The following is a 20,916-nucleotide window of genomic DNA, read 5'->3' on the forward strand; positions in this document are numbered from 1 at the left end:
TCATACATCTTATACACTAAATGGAATAACCTTGCCATGCTGGTTTCTCCCAAGGCAGTCAGTAATTCAAAGGGAATGTGATCAATTCCAGGTGCCTTGTTCCTATTTAGGTCTCTCACAGCTCTGTCAACCGCTGACCTCAAAATTGGGTCTCCCATTTCATCAGCATCAATGGCCTCTTCTTGTTCCACAACCAAATCATCTACATCTTTACCTTGACACAACTGCTGGATACGTTTCTTCCATCTTTCTGCTTTGTCTTCTTTCCCTAGAAGTGGCTTTCCATCTGAGCTCTTAATAATCATACACCAAGATTTCCTTTCTCCAAAGGTTTCCTTGATTTTCCTGTATGCAAACTCAACCTTTCCTAGGACCATACAGCCTTCGACATCCTTGCACTTCTTCAGCCATTCTTCCTTACCTACCTTGCACTTTCTATCCACTTGATTCTTTAATCACCTGTATTCTTTTCTGCTCTCTTTATTTCTAGCATTCGATTATTTTCGTTCATCAATCAGGTCTAGTATCTCCTGAGTTATCCATTGATTCTTAGTTGATCTTTTCTTACTTCCTAACATTTCTTCAGCAGCCCTACCGACTTAATTTTTCATGACTATCCACTCTTCCTCTATTGTGTTTCCTTCAGCCTTTTTATTTAGTCCTTGTGCAACATGTTCCTAGAAACAATCCCTCACATTCTTTTCATTTAACTTGTCAAAGTCCCATCTTTTTGCATTCCTTCCTTTCTTCAATCTCTTCAACTTCAGATAGCATTTCATGACCAACAAGTTGTGATCAGAGTCCACATCTGCTCTTGGGAAAGTTTTGCAATCCAACACCTGGTTTCTGAATCTCTGCTTAATCATAATTAAGTCTATTTGATACCTTCCTGTGTCTCCAGGTCTCGTCCACGTATACAGCCGTCGTCTGTTGTGTTTGAACCAAGTATTGGCAAGGACTAAATTATGATCAGTGCAGAATTCAACTAGCCGACTTCCTCTTTCGTTCCTTTGTCCAAATCCAAATTCTCCCAGTGTATTACCTTCTATTCCTTGGCCTACCACCGCATTCCAGTCTCCATTCACAAGTAGATTCTCATCACCTTTTACATATTATATCTTCTATCTCTTCATATATTTTTTCAATTTTCTCATCATCCGCTGAACTAGTAGGCATATCGACCTGCACTATTGTGGTGGGCATTGGTTTGGTGTCTATCTTAATGACAATAATTCTTTCACTACGCTGGTCATAATAGCTTACCCACTGCCCTATTTTCTTATTCATTATTAAATCAACTCCTGCATTTCCCGTGTTTAATTCGGTAGTTTCCTGACCAAAAATCCTGTTCTTCCTGCCAACATACTTCACTTATACCAACAACATCTAACTTTAGTCTATCCATCTCCCTTTTGAGATTCTCTAACCTACCTCAATGAAAGAAAAGGCTAGGAAAATAACAGATAGAGAATCTGTCACCTGGGAGACTGCCCTAAATGCAGATCAGTAGTGATCGATTGATTGATTCAAACTTCTAACATTCCACGCTCTGACTCACAGAATACCAGTATCCATCTTCCTGATGATCGCCCCCTCTCGTGTAGTCCCGACCCGGAGATCCGAATGGGGAATAGTTTACCTCCGGAATATTTTACCCGGGAGGAAACCATCATCAGTACATCATTGATACAGACAAAGCTGCCTGTCCTCAGGAGTTAGTTACGGCTGGAGTTTCCCGTTGCTTTCAGCCGTGTAGCAGTATCAGCACAGCTAAGCCATGCTGAGTACTATTACAAGGCCACATCAGTCAATCATCTAGACTGCTGCCCTTGCAACTGCCAAAAGGCTGCTACCCCGCTTTCGATGAACCATTCATCAGTCTGGTCTCTCAACAGATACCCATCCGATATTGTTCGATCTGCAGCTCTGATATCTGCTTCATTGGGACACTCAAGCCTCCCCACCATGGCAAGGTCACATGGGTCGCAGGGGAGGGTTTATGAGAATGTAAGTTTTATTTTGTTTTTGGTGTGTTTGAAGAAATACTTTGCTTTTGAATACAATACTGAAGAATTACGGACGGTTATTTACACAGCAACAAATTAACGTGTGAAGCAATTATTTGTAATTATGGGTAATTATAGAAAATATTCTGCGGGCTTCAAGCTAAGCGTAATTGTCTTCGCCGAACAGCACGGAAACTGAGCTGTGGAAAGAAAATTTTCGGAGAATTGTTGGTGTGTGATTGGCGGACAAGCTAAAAACCTTATTTTAGATGCGCGTTTAGCGGTCCTAAAACAGGGAAGTTTCCAAAAATTGACTAGGAAGTGTTTGTGTACGCCAATGAAATTCTGTATTTACTAGCATATTAGACCCCTTTTTCCCCCCCACTTTTACAGCCAAAAATAGTAAAGGGGGGTCCAATATGTGATAACCTCAAAATTTTGTGCAGTGAACACATGACTTCTAGGCTGTAAAGGGGTATAAATTGTACAGAAGTTAATAAGGAAACGGAACAATCTATATAAAAAGTGGAAACAGTGCCAAACTGAACAAGCATGGGAAAAGTACAAATCCGCACGCAAAGACACTAACAATAGAATCAAGTAGGCTTACGATCAGTACATTCACAAGGCTTGCTCAGGTACCAAAGAGCTGTGGAAGCTGCTAAAAAGGAACAGTGGCAGCGCTGCACCAAGCTCCTTTCAAGCTAACGGGAAATCCATCTCCACGCCTGCAGACATTGCCTCAGCCTTCAGTGACAAATTTAAAGAGAATTTCTCCCAGGCACAATCAGCTGGGGACATGTATATAACCAACACATGCGTACCACCCCTCCCTCTCACCAGCCTCTACTTCTCAGAACTTGAGGTACTAGCAAGTTTGAAGAGGATTCGACCCCATGCGGCGAGCGGCCCTGATAAAATACCCAGCCGTATACTCCGTGACTGCGCCGAGTCACTGGCACCATCTCTCTGCGAACTATTCAACCTGTCGCTTCACTGTGGATCACTACCCCAAGATTGGAAGTATGCTGATGTAGTTCAAATTTTCAAGAAAGGGGACAAAGCACACATTGACAACTAGCGGCCAGTGTCTCTCACATCCCACGTATGTAAATGTATGGAACGACTGGTAGCCTCTAATATACGGGAATACTTCCGGGAAGGTAATCTGCTAAGTGAAAGCCAGCACGGTTTTCTTCCAGGAAGATCCTGTAATACTTTATTAACAAAGGTTATGGATGAGTGGCAGTTCTCTCTGGAGAAATCAAATTGTTCAGGTTGACTGCGTGGCTTTGGACTGGGCTAAAGCTTTCGATCAAATCCCTCATGAACGACTTTTGTTAAAATTAAGACAGATGAATGTTAGGGGAAGTGTACTGGCATGTTTGTGGTCATTTCTCGAGGGTCGAACACAACGTGTTGTGTTTGATGGAGTTCGATCATCGACCGTTAAAGTAACCTCAGGAGTATGTCAAGGCACCGTCCTCGGACCTTTATTATTTAATGCATTTGTCTCTGATTTACCTAAATGTGAGACCTCAACCATAGCTCAGTACGCTGATGACACGGTAATGTACAGGGATATACAATGTCCAGAGGATTGTCTGAGGTTACAGTCGGACTTGGACACTATAGCGGTGTGGTGTTACGTCAACGGTCTCAGCATTAATGCTGGCAAATGTAAATACATTAGGTTAAGTAGGTCTCGACATCCAGTAGAATGTATATATAACATTAATAATGTACATATTGAGAGAGTTAAAACTATGCATTTGTTAGGAATAACCATTTCTGAACAACTAAAATGGAACGCACAAACTGAGTGAGATGCAAAGCTGCCAGGGTGCTCGGTTTTATGCACAGAAGCCTCCGTGGGTGCAAGTCGAATGCTATACGGACGGCTTACCTGACACTAGTGAGACCTACAGTGGCGGTCAAAATAATAGAGCCACCTCTATTGACGAGATTAAGAACTAGGATATCTATTAGTTCGCAAAATCTCCACGAGTGCCGTGTTGTCAGTCCCTTTTAGACAATATCAGGGAAGACGTTGCTGCTGTCTGTAGTCGTGCGAAAGGAAGAGTTTGAGCTAGACGTTCGGAAAGAGGCATAAAGGTAAGAATCTTATGGGTCAAAATAATAGAGCCGTTTTACAGAAGTCCCGTTCAAATTGATTTTTTGCTGTTGTTTTGGGGGCTAGTGATATTATTTGTCAACAAACCTCCACTCAATATTATTTTGTATGTAAACTGACGTTTGGTTTTGTTTACATTCTTCTAGATGGGCAGAGCAGAGCATACAAGTGATGATGGTCGTATAGTAATGTGCCGGATGTTCAAAAGTGGAATATCCATGAATCAAATAGCCAAAGATTTACACGTTTCGCGAAAACGAGTCCAGAACGCCATTAGTCTGGCAAAACAAACAAAGCCGCAGGTGGGGAACAGGGGGCGACCTCGTGTAACTACTCCTCGCGCAGACAGACTCATCACTAGGGAAGTAAAGAAATCCATTTTTGTCACCACCACGACTGAAAGCCATTTTGTTTAGCGACAAAAATGATGTTCAACCATCAACTTCAACGATTCAAAGACGACCGAGATCCGCAAAATTGAATGGGCGCATTGCGAGACAGGAGCCACATGTTTCAAAAGCTAATGTTCGGAAAAGGTTGGCCTTCGCCCGGAGAAATGAACACAAACCCAATATTTGAGGGAGGAACATCCTTTGGTCCGATGAATCCAAGTATAATAGGTTTGCCTCAGACGGAAAAGTCTATGTGCGCCGCCCACCAAACCAGGAATTTAATCCCAAGTACACTTTAAAAACTGTGAAATACGGTGGCGGAAGTGTTACGTTATGGGGATGTTTTTTCATAGTATGGCCTTGGTCCAATACACCGTATCAACGGCATAATGAACGCAGAAATGTACAACGACATCTTAGCAAATGTGATGCTGCCTTATGCTGAAGAAGAAATGCCGCTGAAATGGAAATTTCAGCACGATAACGATCCAAAGCATACTGCAAGGATCATAAGGCAGTTTTTTCAATATCACCATATCGAAGTATTAGAGTGGCCACCTCAATCCCCTGACGCATCATCCATCGAGAACTTATGGGAGATCGTAGACAAGAGAATTGACCGCTCAAAAGCGACGACTTTAGATAAACTTTGGGAAGAAATCCAGAGAGCCTTGTATGCGATCAGCAGCGACGAATGCAGGCGTTTAGTCGACTCTATGGGTAAGAGGTGCAGGGAAATCCTCAAAAATAAGGGTTACACCACGAAGTACTAATGCACTCCTATGCAAAAACGACTGTTCCTGTAAATTTCATAAGACTTAGATCAAGTACAAAATATTTGTGTCAATTGGCTCTATTTTTTTGACCCTGTGGTCTGGTATTATTTTGAATATTACTGATTAGTTTCAGTTGTGTTATCTATATAACTGACTGTGGTACAATGTGACTCTGTTGTAATGGTTCCTGTACAACGTAAAATTTTGTTTCCATCATAGTACAAACATGTCTAGTAATAAATTTGCACTTTATTCTAAACCTTTGCCAGGTGGCTCTATTATTTTGACCACCACTGTATATTAACATATGGTCTACCTGCTTGGCACCCTACCACTACAGCTAACCTTCACAAACTAGAAGGAATCCAACGTCGCGCTGAACAACTAATTAACAAGAACAGCTGCCCGTCTTCCCTCCCGTTAATCGCCTCCTTGTGTAAACAAAGCGACATCACCTTCTTATATAAGTCCCTCACAAGGGCCATTCACCTTTCACCATTCCCTCGGCTCTCCTTATCTTACAGCTCCGTCCGTAGAGGCAAAGGGGTGTGTCTTATACCCCCCTTTGCGCAAACAGAGTCCTACAAACTAGGTTTCTTTGCTCGTTCAGCGCGGCTTTGGAACGATCTACCCGCCAACATTAAATGTAGAAATGTAAATATAGTTAAATGTTATGTTAGGAAGCACATACGGTGAGAAAATGCACGTGAATATGTGGAAGAATGAATGAGGGAGTGAAAGGTTTTATAAATGAGAAATATGTATATATTGGGCTATACTTTGTTACTTTACCTGTAAATAGTGTATATGACTGTTTTGCTTTAGGATTTAGGTAATTATTTCAAAGGTCAGGGGGCACTATGTGTAGGGGGCTTGTCCTTTTCCCCTGACCTTCCATAGACACTGTAAAGGTTTATGGTAAATAAATAATGAATGAATGAATGAATGTAAACATTCTATAATATTATTTAACAAACTTAAATGTATTTAAGTTATACTGGCTATTTTCGTCGGAAGGCAGTATTTCTAAACGTAAAAAGACAAACGGTGAACACTACTTTTAGACCTACGGTACATATAAAAGTCAGTTTTAGTTACTCATATCACATCATTCGCTACATCTCATTAATTCAACTGGTGAGGTTGACGTGAGGAAAGGCATACGGCCGTAAAAACTCGCTACGAAGATTCGCCTCACTTCATACTCAACCCCGTAGTTAAAAGGGACAAGGTTATCGTGTTATCATATAATTAAATATTGATACAAAAGAACTTAATGGCCAGTCATTTGTCTCTGTCATTTCAGCAATAGGCCTACCACACAGTAAACCTGATCACGGCTTTCATTTGAATTATCGCCTTGCGCTGCCAACTTCCCTTCCCTGCTACCGGCGTGTCGGCAATTCAAGTGACGTCATCTTCACTGCCATCTCGTCAGTCACGTCAGCCGTGCTTCATTCTCTTTGAGCCATGCACTGCAATCGGAGAGCATACGATGTCCTGTCTTTTTGAACCTTTTAAAAATAATTTTGTTCCCGACTATGGCGTCTAAACAGTGTGAAACTATTCCTAAATGGTTTCTGGAGATAGTCTCTGATATTCCTGGTTGGTGTATGTGTAGCACAAGCCACTCCTTCCGAATAAAGCCGTGCTGTATTAGGCATGACAAATCATCAGCCGATAACTAGCGTATGTTACGAGTTGTACTTCCGAATGTAATACATAGTAACTGGAAACATTCCTTTGATAACTGCGGCTGTTGAAACACGAACTCTTATTTTTAAGTACATTTCATGCTTGTTCTATACATTTATCACATCAGGATTTACATAAAAAGCTGTCCATGAGATAAGACAGACCACATTGTTTAGGTTAGGTATATTATCGCCCTGATAGTGCCAAAAGTTCCTCGACGGAGAGAATAAAAATAAATAACAGGAAAATATACAGCATTTATGGATATCTACAGGTGTGGCGGTAATGCGTTTTATTATTATAATGTTTAATTTCGTACGTTCGCTGTCTATTTTTATGAACGCATACCCCAGTATATTTTGTTTGGCGTCTCCGAAAAAGTACGTGAGGACAAATTATTTATTTATTTATTTATTTATTTATTTATTTATTTACTTATTTATTTATTAGGTACGTTGGCTAGTAAAACAATCGTTTTAATTGGACAGCTTTTATCACGTTTTAAACTTACTTCTCTCCAAATATATACCTATACTGGCCCGAGTTACAAGATATTAAACAACCACTTTGTTAATGATCTCACCTGCTGTATAAATAGCTCCAACCGCGAATATTTCTCAACTAAAATAAACTCGAGTCCTCATCCCGAGGTAGTACAGCTCTTTTTAGACACACCCCCAGTGGAGGGGAGTTACATGTACGGTACCGCCTTTACTGCATATCAATCTTCCTGCCATTCGCAAATCTCTGGCAGTACGGTACTGGGAATCAAAGTCAGACTCCCGAGAACAGCAACTAATTGCGTTAACCATTACACAGGAGGACATTATTAACTACAAAATGCAGACATATAGCATGACTGATGCGTGCTTGAAAAGCGCAAGTCGGACACGAAGCTAGGCCTATTCACCTGTTTGTGCGACGTCATCAGAGCTGCAGTAGACCTACACTACGAAGGCGGACATTTCTTAACTACGAAACACAGATGTACCTCATGGATTCGACGTGTTTTCATTACGTATGTCGTACAGACGAAACTATTCACAAATTTGTACGATGTCATCAGAGCTGCAATAAAACTTGTACCCGCTTTGAAGCGCAATCATCGTTCTTCTGTGACGAATTACGTTGGGGGGCCTCTTAAAGGAGAGATTTATTTTTTTCATTTTCTTCGTGTTGAAAAGCCAGGAGGGGTCTAATACGTGAGGGGGTCTAATACTCGAATAAATATGGTACTTAACAATAGCTGCAGTACAGTGTATTGTGTGAAATGTTACAAATGAAGGCACAGGAGGTAGCACACAAACACAACATTCGCATAACTCAGTTTAAGGCAAATCATGGGTGGGGTACGGGGTTGAAACGAGAACACAATCTGTCTGTGCAAAGGAGAACACCACTATGTCAAAGGATGCCTCCTGATTACACGGATAAGATCGTGAATTTTCACAGATTTGTCTTACATTTGCGCAGGAAACTTCATCCTTTCTCAAATCGGTAATGCTGATCAGGTTCCAGTCTTTTTCGATATGCTTCACATCAGCACTATTACACTAAAAGGATCACAGAGCGTATTTATGAAAACCACCAGTAGTGAGAAGTTACAATGAATGGCAACGCTTGCTATTACAATGGAAGAAAGTTGCCGCCTTACGTAAGTTTCAAGGGGAAAACAATACTTAAGCAAATACAGTTTCACTGTATAATTCATGTACGAGTGCAACCAAAGGGTTGGATGGATGTACAACTCATGCTGGCCTGGGTTAAAACTGTGTGGGATAGAAGACCCGGTGCACTACTGTAACAACCGGCTTTGCTTGTTTTAGATAGTCTGCAAGGTCACCTTGTGAATGAAGGGAAGGAACTTCTCAATGAAAATAAGACAACATTCCCGGTGGCCTACCATTTACTTTGCAGCCACTGGATGTATGCAATAACAAACCATTTGACCCTTTGGATGTCGACCATAGTAGCTTATCATATGCATAGAATGCCAAGCATGTTTCAATGGATTTTGCATCACTGTATGAATTGTTATTTATGTCTCAGTTTTAAAGATACGGAGGTAAAATTTGGTGTGTGAGCTTGATATACTCCAAGGAATATAAACATGTGACTTGCATTTCAATTTCGTGGAATACTGTGAACAAAAATATTTTTTTACTTAAAAAAAGGAAAAACATAATTTGAAATTAATCAGCACATTTTACACTAAATCCAAAGTGGCTAAGTGAAGATATTTAGTCTTAACTCTTATCTGGGATCACACATACCCATTTATATTGTTAATGTATGTCTACTTTCCAACTTAAAAACTAATTTCCAAAAACATTGAACATGTGGAGAGAAAGACACCAACAGTGTAACCAGTCAACGATTGGATATTTTATGAATTTTGGGAGAGTAATGGTAATCATTTGAGAGAACTGTGTGTAGTAGCAGTATTTGTTACAACAGAACAGTTCAGAAGATCAGAACAACATACAAAATCATCTAACAGTGTCAGAAATGAAAGTGTAAAGAACAGATTGAAATATTCTATGGGTGGAGCATGAGGTTTAGGTAGGCCTACATGTTTTGGCCCTGGGATTTCATAAAAATGGTGGGAATGGACAACATTACATTCAGGTAATATGCATTCAGTCCAAGAATCATCTAATTCACTGTCACTGTCATTAGCACTGTCACTAACTCTTTGTCATTGCACGAAATGTTGTACGCCCATTAGCCAATGGCATGGCTTCATCATTCTCTGGTGCGCTATCTGAAGATCCAAAAACATCATAATCAACACATTCGCTAAAATTAGAGTCGCTTACATCTCCAAAGTAACCCAAAAGTTCCTCTTCTCCCGAAATAGGCCTACGTGACGACATGCCTTGTTGTGATAAATGTACTATTTACAACTTTACTACGACCTAAATAAATTGCTAAGTAACAACTATAACTACAGCAGAAATAATAATAAACTTAATATATTATGATAAACAACTCAAATGTGTCAATTAGAACGTAAAATTAATGCAAACAAATCACAACACATGGACATAAACAAACAAGGGGGCTGCCATATTGGATCATAGACCTCAAGCGTTCACAGATCATACACTCACAATTGACGAGTGAACTAGCAAAAACGAAGCTATGTCAGTGCCATCTAATGACATAAGAAGGAATAACAAACATTCTACCTTCTTTCTACTTGATTTGTGGCCCAATCTAGCACCTTACTGCATAACTACACCACTCGTACGAGGGTGCCGATCAAATCGGCATCCTGGCATTTGTAGGATGCTAAAGGGTTTATTGTGTCACCTATTCAATACATTTAATTTTTTTTTAATTAGGAATTTATTACCATTTCCATTTGAGACATGTTTCGCCCCTCCTTGAGGGCATCATCAGTCATAGTACCACCTCAAGGCATAAATCAGGTACCTCATTAGTAATTAAAATATAAATGCTAAGATATAAACTAAACATATTACAATGAAAAAAAAAAATGAAAAAATGAAAAAGAAAAAAAAACAAAGCAATGTTCAGTGATGATACAGATAAACAATGTATGTTTATAGACACAGAAGTCGGCACCAAAGCGTAAAATCACAGGGTATTTTTGCAGTGTCCAGTAGTGGTGGTCCGAAGAATAATTGACGCTAATCTAAAGAAAATCATAGGAAATTATAAAGTTTATACTTGTATTTACATGAAAGCAGTTTGGGAAGAAAGGGTATAAAGTGTCTGGCGTCAATGTTCATAACACAAAGTACTGCCGTTGGTTGAACGATCACAGTGTGACAGGGTAATTATACAGTAATTTTACAATATTCCATTGAACAGATGGGAAATTACAGGCTTATAATACATATAGTAGAAGTCCGCTATGGCCAGTACGGCATATAACGAGAACTCCGTTATAACTATCACTTTTGTGCGTCCCTTCAAAATTCCTATATTAAACTGTGTATTATCCTTCGGTTACAGCGAGACCCCTTTCACCGACGCATCCGTTATTACGAGCGATTATGCGCGCTCGATTTTTCCGTTGCCGATATTTATGGACCCAGTCATTTTACTGCATTTGATCGATCATCTTCGACACCGTATCGTTTCTCGCTATGCCCACCAGTGAGCTCTCTCGTCGACATTCAAAGGCAATGTCGGAGTCGATCAGTAATATCCGTCGACTGCTCTTCCGCAAGGAAAATGAAAGAACATGTTTTCGTAATAAATGCGTAAATAACGTGTCCGATAACCGTTGTTAACTCGTTAAAGATAATCGCTTAATTTTAACGCTAAATGCCGAAATTAAGTAAGAGTGAGATAGGCCTACACCGCAAGATATGGCAGAGTGCGTCATTGATTACAAGGTGTTTATATTTTCTCGCATCCGTTAAATTACGGAAAGGCTATTATGTTTCTTTTTTCAAAATGGCGCCCGGTCTTTTTTCAAAATGGCGCCCAGTAATGACGACGTAGTGTTTTATCCTCCGAGTAAATTAACCGTAAATTGTGACGAAAAGTGCGGAAAGTGTCGATGATTAGTGAAAAATGGAATGTTGTGTGATTCATGTGATCGATGGTGGCATTATAAGTGCGGAAATTGCCCTACAGATGTAAAAACTAATGAAAATGTTGACTGGATTTGTGAGCAGTGTGTTCGGAATGTAGTAGTTGGCGACACTTGAGTCCCAACGACTTCGAATTAATGAGATTTTACTGTAGTTCTGAAAGCTATATTAAAATTATGTTTCGGTGGGACGAACGACGTAGCTCACGACGCCAAGAATGTAAGATCACAACTTAAACATACACTAGGGAAGCTGACCCACACTAACGTTGCGACTCAAAAATCGGACTTTGAATTACGTGATTTCGAATTAACCGCCAATTCGCAATTCAGAAGTACCAACCCTCGCTGCGTTACAAAATATTCTAAGGCCCGTTACTGCATGCAGTTAACCTCGATTCACAGTTTATACCTTTCAAATGCCATGAAAAAAGACCATTTCCAAAATGTATGTAAGAAGGTGCATTTACAGTATTCAAAAAATGCACTTGGATATCTCGCAGGCAAACATAACCTCACGCAACGAAAGAAAGAAGAAAAAGCACGATTCAAAGACGAGAAATCTAAGCTGGCTCCCATGTGCAAGTACTTATTCATTGAATTACTATACAGTAAGCATTTTAGATGCCTTGTATTTACACAGAAAGTGCCCGATGTCCTTAAAATCGAACTATCCTGAGACTATCCTTGTACGATTTCCCGCCATGGCACTTCTCTTGTACTTCAGAAATGTAAACACCTGCCGCGTCACAAAGTATTTTAAGACTCATTAATACATGCAATCACCTCGATTCACGGTTTAAACCTTTCAAATGCCATGGAAAAACTATTTCCAACATGTATCCAACAAGGTGCATTTACAATGTTCAAATAATGCACTTGGGTAAATAACTTACAAACATAACCTCATGCAATGAAAGAAAAATATCACACAATTCAGAGACGGGGATAAATTATGCAGGTTCCCCGGTGCAAATGCATTATTTTTTGGATTTCTATACTGTTTGCATTTTTAGATGCTTTGTACTAGCAAGGAAAGTTCCCGACGCCCATAACATTGTGGCTTATCGATCTTTCCTATGACGAGGGGATAAAGTTGTTCCCTTCCATGTGCATTGCAACGCACTACAATGACCCCCATCCCTCACACTTGTATGATTCCCCGGCTGGCACTTCCTCCTTTAAAACCATATGATCGTTTGGGCTCGCATTAAAATAAAGTAATGCAGTTTCATCGGCAATGACAATATTGTTCAGTGCCTACGAATTTATTATATGAGCCACTTTTTTTTTTTAAATTATTATTTTCGTCAACTGTCGTCATCGCCAGTGTTCGCGGATTCTGTTTTCCCGCACACTGCCCGTTGCGTGATATTACGGCGTTCCTTTAAAGTTTGAATACAAAAGAATTCCAATTTCATTCAACTTAGTAATCACGAAGCACACTGTAGATCCACCGAAGTGAGTGTAAATGCGGAAAGCTACGGTACCACTCCACGTTCCGGAACACACGTTTTATTATGATGCGGATAAATTTCGAGTTGAAATTACTCTGTAACATACTAGTTTTAAAATGTAAAGGCAGTTTTGAATTAAAAGTCTAAATTTCGGTAATGGGGCCGACATTGTACTTCGAATTACGAATTATCCGTATTTCGAATTAAACAATGTAAATAACATGCAAAACTGTATCTCATGTTTCCGGGAATGAGACCTCCTTCGAATTAGGCAGGATTTTGAATTAACCGATGTCGAATTATCGAGGTTCTACTGTACTAATACTAACCAGTCCATATTCTTTAATCATAAAAATGTTAATTATGATAAAAATCGTTATTTGGGATCAGGAGTATTCAGACCCAAATGTACTTGTGTAATTTTTCATATGTTGGACACACTGAGAGAAGTTTTATGACAAGATACATGGAAAATGTTAACGCGGAAAAACATAGGAAATACTCAGCGATGGGTTTGCATATGAGGGAGACTGGTCACAGATTTGAATCCATAGAGAAAGACCTAGCGATAATTAGAAACATAGAAAAAGGGGGACCGTTGAACGAATTAGAAAGTTTATATATCTACTTAGATCAGACGTACAATAAGCAACAGAATCTTAATGAAACCACGGACAGTAAAAGTATGTTACATGAATTAATGCCGAAATTATTGAAGTCAGTTAGTTCGAATAAATTTAGGATACCTAATATATTTAATTCTTCATACTCTAATACTCCTTCCATACCTACAGATATTAAGCCTACTTCCAACAATACGGTTGACTCCGCCCCTTTGTCAGCCTCGTCAAAATTGACTCCACCCAACCTCTCCTCCCTTCCACACTCCCCTATTCCCTCCCCTCCAAGTTCACTGCCACCTCTGCAGCACAGTTACAACACCAGACTCGGAGCCAACAGAAGGGCAGCAACCAACACAACAGTAGATAACAAATAACAACTTTCAGCTAACATGCAAGTCCTCATCTGTTTCAATCTATGCAATCTGAATTCTCTCCTTACGTTCAACTTCTTATTTCATCTTTTCCTTCTCGTACAGAAAACATTATTTCAGTATCTACTGACATTTCCTGGCAAGGTTTCAGCCAATAGTATTACCTACCGGTGCTAAAGGCCACTTACAATTTTTCAACTGATGCTTTTGTCTCACTTCATGCTGACGAATTTCATCAGCGGCCTTGGACATACTGTATTTATGACAATCGTGTTTATGCTTGTGTTCACGCCCTCATGTCATTGGCTTTATATTATTACCACTTTGGTTTTTCACTAACATTTTAATTGGAAGAAGTTTTAGTCTCCGACAAGATTATAGTTTAATCATTGACAGTGTTTCCATTAGCATCTTTATATATTGTATCATTTTTAACATTTTTAAGTCCTGAATTTTAATAACTGGCCAGACTTTTAGCTTCCACTTTTAATATTAGTTGTACTCTTGATTGTTTTTAGGCTGAAGATGCCCTTAATTGAGGGCAAAACATGTCCCATTTAACCGTGAGTCTATTTATGTAACCACTATAAGTGAAAATAAAAGTATTGAATAGGTGGATTAAATTAAAACACCTTTATTTTTGTTGAGTCGGACCAGTTACAATAAAACATGTCGAGGTCACCTCGACGTTGGACCAGAAAAGGTTAAGAACATTGCTTAGTGTGAGAATATACATGACTTGATCCATCTCAGACCAAGGATCACTGCTGCCATCGCAACTGTCCTTCCAGACACGCTCCAGTGTATCAGGCAAGAAGTGTTTAACAATTTGATGCCTGCTGTGTAATTAATGGGACACATACAGAAATTTATTGCCCGCCTGGTGACCATGATTGTTAAGGCGCTGAAGTCTAAACGGTCTGAAACCGAGGTTAGATGGTTCGAGTCCCGTTGGTGGAAAAAATTTTCACCATCAGAATGTTGGCCGGCAGGGTAGGGGAGGTGGTGGTATACAATTTCTAATCACTAGCTTGCGAGCCAAAAGCCTGGATTAAATTCCAAACCTCTCTGCGGTGCCATGTAGAGTGAGGGCATGACACTGTTGATTGTGATTCGTCCGTCGAATGAGGACGTTAAACCTTGAGCATACCCCTTGGTGCTATTCGACAGAAGTAGGCTATGTGCCGCCACCGCGTTTCAACCACTCCCTACTATCATATATCACGTTATTCATTTCATCTCATTAACTCCTCTGATGAGGTTGACGTCATAAAGGGCATCCGGTCATAAAAACCCACCATGACAGATTCATCTCAACTCATACCCGACCCCCCCCCCCCCCGCAGGGAAATGGGACAAGGGTTGGACAAATAACATACAGAAATTTATTAAGGTATGTATAATAATATTTAAAAATCCCATCTTTTCTCTCCAGTTTAAGACCATGATCGCCTCAATATGTTTATCTTACTTGAAATAGCAATTTAGAAAACAGCATTTTTTATGACCCTGTACATGGAATGCACAAAATGATAAATATTTCATTTGCATTTTAAATGTGTCTAGTACCTGTGTACCACCATATAAAATAGGAACGCTAAAGAAAAAATAAACAAAGCATATTAGTAACCTATTCATACTTATTCCAACATACAGAGCCGAGAGCTACCCAGTAACGAAGGAGGATAAAAATTAAATACAGGCAACAGAGGACAAGGAGAGAAGGAGAGTGAGAAATGAAGACAAGTGAAGATCAAGATGGTTCGGATGTTAAATGGATAAAGAAGATTATGATGCTTGTTGTTTAAAGGGGCCTAATATCTAGGTCTCTGGCCCCCTAATGGTACGAAATGAGACGAAATGCAATAACAATTTAAAAGTACAAAATTCATCCACCGACCAGAATTCAAAACATGATTAAGAAGGAATGGATGAATATGAATTTAAAACAATCAGTGGATCCGACCCGTAATTTCTCAGAAACTGTATTACTGATGAAGGAACTGCTTCCAAATCACAATCCTGAATCGATGATGCTTCTTGTCTACTGGGGTTTAATATCCAGGTCAACGGTCCATCATAAGGGCACTTATCGCTAGAAAAGGAGAACCATGGTATTTCTCAAGTTGTGGTACTAATCAAAGGTAGTGCAACCTCACAGTGTTCCAAACATTATAGTACTACTCACAAGTATTGTACGTCATACAGGTAATGCAGACCTATGGTGTTTCTCACATAATGGCACCACTCGTAGGCAACGTAAACGCATGGTGCACCTCTCATAGGTGTACTAATCACAGGGACTCTTACTAACCCGTGGGGTTCCTCACATAGTGGGTACAAATCACAGGCAACGCAGACCAACGGTGTCCCTGATATAGTGGTACTGATCACAGGCAACGCTCAGACTCGTGGTGTTTCTCACATATTGGTACAAAGCACACGCAACGTAAGCCCGTGATGTTCCGCATATAGTGGTACTAATCACAGGTACTGGAGACCCAACAGTGAACCGCTCTCTGCTGCTACTAATCACAAACCAGTTGTGTACGTAACATAGTGGTACTATTGTCAAGTAAAGGCGACCCATGGATTTCCCTGCGTGATAGTACTAATCACATGTAGTTTCATGGTTCTAATTCTATTATCCATGGGTCACCCCTTTTAGTCGCCTCTCACGACAGGCAGGGGATACCGTGGGTGTATTCTTCATCTGCGTCTCCCACCCACAGGGGGTGGATAAAGAAAGAAAGAAAGAAAGAAAGAAAGAATAATACCCTATCTCTGAAGTTATAAAACAAATGAAAAAAGATCAAAGGTGACCCAGACTATGAAAGATGAGACCTGGAATGGAACATGATGAAGGATGAAGAATGGTGGAGAGTAAAACTGACCCAGCTGAATCTGGATGAAAGGAAATAATGATAAGACAAGTATTTTATCAATATGATTACCTTCTGGTTAAGCATTTGCTCCAGCATCTCTTTCTGCCTCCTCAACTTGTTCTCAAGTTCCACATTCTGTTGATTTTTTGGCTGGGTCTGCAGATGCTGCAAGTGAGCTGTAAAAACAAGAATATCACAAATGTTAAATGACCTGTCCCACCTTCATGAAAACTTAGGATTAGGCACAATGAGCAAAGAGGATGAGGTTTAATTTGTGGAGAAATAGAGCTTGAATAAAAACTACCATTGTGGCTGTTAACATAATGTAGAATCTATTCCCAAAGAGTGCGGTAACATTCTGAAGATGAATAATTAAGAGTATGGTTTGAGTGAATGTGACTCAAACCATGTTTACTTCATTCAAAAACTGGAAACAGTCCAAAAAAAAGTAGCACAAGATGTTCTGGGTGATTTTTAGCAAAAGAGTAGTATTACAAATTTGTTTAAAGTTTCAGCTGGGCTGGGAGTAAAGAGACGAGCTGCTCAACTAAGCTGTATGTTCCAAGCTGTCAGTGGAGCGATGGCATGGAATGTCATTAGTAGAAGACTAAACTCAAATGGAATGTATAAAAGTAGGAAAGATATGAAGTTCTAATTCAATAGGACAAATTGGTGCAAATATTTTTTTATAGAAGAAGGAATTAAGCTACTTATTTTATGATGCAGAGGAATACAAAAAATTACAACGCCACATAAGGAAAGAAATACGTGCTGCGAAAGAGAACTGGATGAAAGAACGTGTGGAAATGGAAATCTTTCAGTCTAAATATGATCTGTTCAATATACATCGAAAATTAAAGGAAACAGCTGGCATGTACAGAAAATGTAACCTTTCTGTACTGGTTGATGCCACAAACAGGCCTATTATTAATGAAGAAGAAGTTTTAAATACTTGGGAAAATTATCTGATAGAACTTTTCTGTGATCAGAGAGGTTAGGAAACTAACCAACGAGCTAATTGTGAAGGCCCTGACATTCTTAGATCAGAAGTGCTATATGCTGTGAATGTTTCAAAAAGCAAGAAATCACCAGGTCCAGATAACATCCCTGTAGAACTTCTTAAAATGATTGACGATGACAGTATCCAATTCTTGGTAAAGTTGTTCAATACTATATATAATGTGATGTTTGGAACATCACTGCACGTTTTCAATTATTGAACTATATAAATAATTGATAAGATGTATATATTTAATCACTAATAGGTCATTTTTAAATGAATATATATATATATATATATATGGCAGAGTGCTTTTCGTGCTTTGGGGTATTGTAGTGTTCCAAGTGTCTAGTTCTGGAACTGCGGCCGGTTTGTCCGATATAGGAGGGTTCGCACTGGGGGCGTTTGGGTCTGTGAATGCCGGAGTTTGAAAGTTTGTCTTGGGAAGTGTTTACCAGGTTGGAATTGAAGATTGTATTCCGATTGGTGTTACGGGTTCGGTGGGCAGTTCTGATGTTATGCTTCTTAGATGGGATGGTGGTGCTGTGTGTGGCGGGGTTGGTGAGGGTGAGGGTGGCAGTGTTTGTTGTTTTGGGCTTGTCTGGAATTAGATTTGTAGTATTTTTTGATTTTGTTTTGCCAATGGTCTTGTCGAACTATGTGACCTTGCCGCGGTGGGGAGGCTTGCGTGTCCCAGTGATGCGGATGGCCGGGCCGCGGGTGTGGCCATGTCGGATGGGTGTCTGTTGGGAGACCGGACTAGCGAGTGGTTCATCGAAAGGGGGGTGGCGGCCTTTCGATGGTTGCAGGGGCGGCGGTCTGGATGATTGACTGATGCGGCCTTGTAATAATACTCAACATGCCTTAGCTGTGTTGATACTGCTACACGGCTGAAAGCAACGGGAAACTACAGCCGTAACTAACTCCCGAGGACATGCAGCTCTCTCTGTATGAATGTACTGATGATGGCTTCCTCCCGGGTAAAGTATTCCGGAGGTAAACTAGTTCCCCATTTGGATCTCCGGGTGGGGACTACACGAGAGGGGGCGATCATCAGGAAGATGGATACTGACATTCTGCGAGTCGGAGCGTGGAATGTTAGAAGTTTGAAACATTGTGGTAGGTTAGAGAACCTGAAAAGGGAGATGGATAGGCCAAAGTCAGATGTAGTTGGTATTAGTGAAGTACGTTGGCAGGAAGAACAAGATTTTTGGTCAAGCGACTACCGAATCATCAATACAAAATCAAACAGGGGAAATGCAGGAGTTGGTTTAATAATGAATAAGAAAATAGGGCAGCGGGTAAGCTACTACGACCAGCTTAGTGAAAGAATTATTGTCATCAAGATAGACACCAAACCAATGCCCACCACAATAATGCAGGTCTATATGCCTACTAGTTCAGCGGATGATGATGAAATCAAAAGAATATAAGAGGAGATAGAAGATATAATACAATGCGTAAAAGGTGACGAGAATCTAATTGTGATGGGAGACTGGAATGCAGTGGTAGGCCAAGGAAGAGAAGGTAATACAGTAGGAGAATTTGGATTGGGACAGAGGAACGAAAGAGGAAGTCGGCTGGTTGAATTCTGCACTGATCATAATTTAGTCCTTGCCAATACTTGGTTCAAACACCACAAACGACGGCTGTATACGTGGATGAGACTTGGAGATACCAGAAGGTATCAAATAGACTTCATTATGATTAGGCAGAGATTCAGAAACCAGGTGTTGGATTGCAAAACTTTCCCAGGAGCAGACGTGGACTCTGACCATAACTTGTTGGTCATGAAATGCCATCTTAAGTTGAACAAACTGAAGAAAGGAAAGAATGCAAAAAGATGGGATCTAGACAAGTTGAAAGAAAAGAGTGTGAGGGATTGTTTCAAGGAACATGGTTTTTTTTTTTTTGTTAGTTGCTTTACGTCGCGCCAACACAGATAGGTCTTATGGCGACGATGGGACAGGGAAGGGCTGGGAGTGGGAAGGAAGCGGCCGTGGCCTTAATTAAGGTACAGCCCCAGCATTTGCCTGGTGTGAAAATGGGAAACCACGGAAAACCATCTTCAGGGCTGCCGACAGTGGGGTTCGAACCTACTATCTCCCGAATACTGGATACTGGCCGCACTTAAGCGACTGCAGCTATCGAGCTCGGTCAAGGAATATGTTGCACAAGGACTAAATGAAAAGGCTGAAGGAAACACTATAGAGGAAGACTGGAGAGTCATGAAGAATGAAGTCAGTAGGGCTGCTAAAGAAATGTTAGGAAGGAAGAAAAGATCAACTAAGAATCAGTGGATAACTCAGGAGATACTAGACCTGATTGATGAACGACAAAAATACAAGAATGCTAGAAATGAAGAGGGCAGAAAAGAATACAGGCGATTAAAGAATCAAGTGGATAGAAAGTGCAAGGTAGCTAAGGAAGAATGGCTGAAGGAGAAGTGCAAGGATGTCGAAGGCTGTATGGTCCTGGGAAACGTAGATGCTGCATACAGGAAAATCAAGGAAACCTTTGGAGAAAATATTCATACACCTAGATTTCCTAAGAGCTCAGATGGAAAGCCATGTCTAGGGAAGGAAAACAAAGCAGAAAGACGGCAGGAGCATATCCAACAGTTGTATCAAGGTAAAGATGAAATAATTTGGTTCTGGAACATGAAGAGGCTGTTGATGCTGATGAAATGGGAGACCCAATTTTGAGGTCAGAGTTTGACAGAGCTGTGAGTGACCTCAATAGGAACAAGGCACCTGGAATTGATGACATTCCCTCTGAATTACTGACTACCTTAGGAGAATCCAGCATGTCAAGGTTATTTCATTTAGTGTGCAAGATGTATGAGACAGGAGAAGTCTCATCCGATTTTCGGAAGAATGTTGTTATACCTATTCCCAAGAAAGCCGGTGCTGACAGGTGTGAAAACTACCGCACCATTAGTTTAGTATCTCATGCCTGCAAAATTTTAACACGTATTATTTACAGAAGAATGGAAAAACAAGTAGAA

General features: G+C 40.2%; 1 protein-coding gene across 3 annotated transcripts in view; it reads right to left on the reverse strand.

The window, feature by feature from the left end:
- The window catches only part of Stat92E (Signal transducer and transcription activator Stat92E), a 522,273-nt gene that overhangs the window by 329,529 nt on the left and 171,828 nt on the right, over positions 1 to 20,916 (reverse strand). For all 3 annotated transcript variants that reach the window (XM_067140262.2, XM_067140261.2, XM_067140263.2), the window contains exon 6: positions 16,979 to 17,085. In XM_067140262.2, the coding sequence (XP_066996363.1) occupies positions 16,979 to 17,085 (107 nt within the window). The remainder of the gene's footprint in view (positions 1 to 16,978; positions 17,086 to 20,916) is intronic.

The sequence above is a fragment of the Anabrus simplex genome, chromosome 2 (assembly GCF_040414725.1).
Source record: "Anabrus simplex isolate iqAnaSimp1 chromosome 2, ASM4041472v1, whole genome shotgun sequence".
Taxonomy (NCBI): domain Eukaryota; kingdom Metazoa; phylum Arthropoda; class Insecta; order Orthoptera; family Tettigoniidae; genus Anabrus; species Anabrus simplex.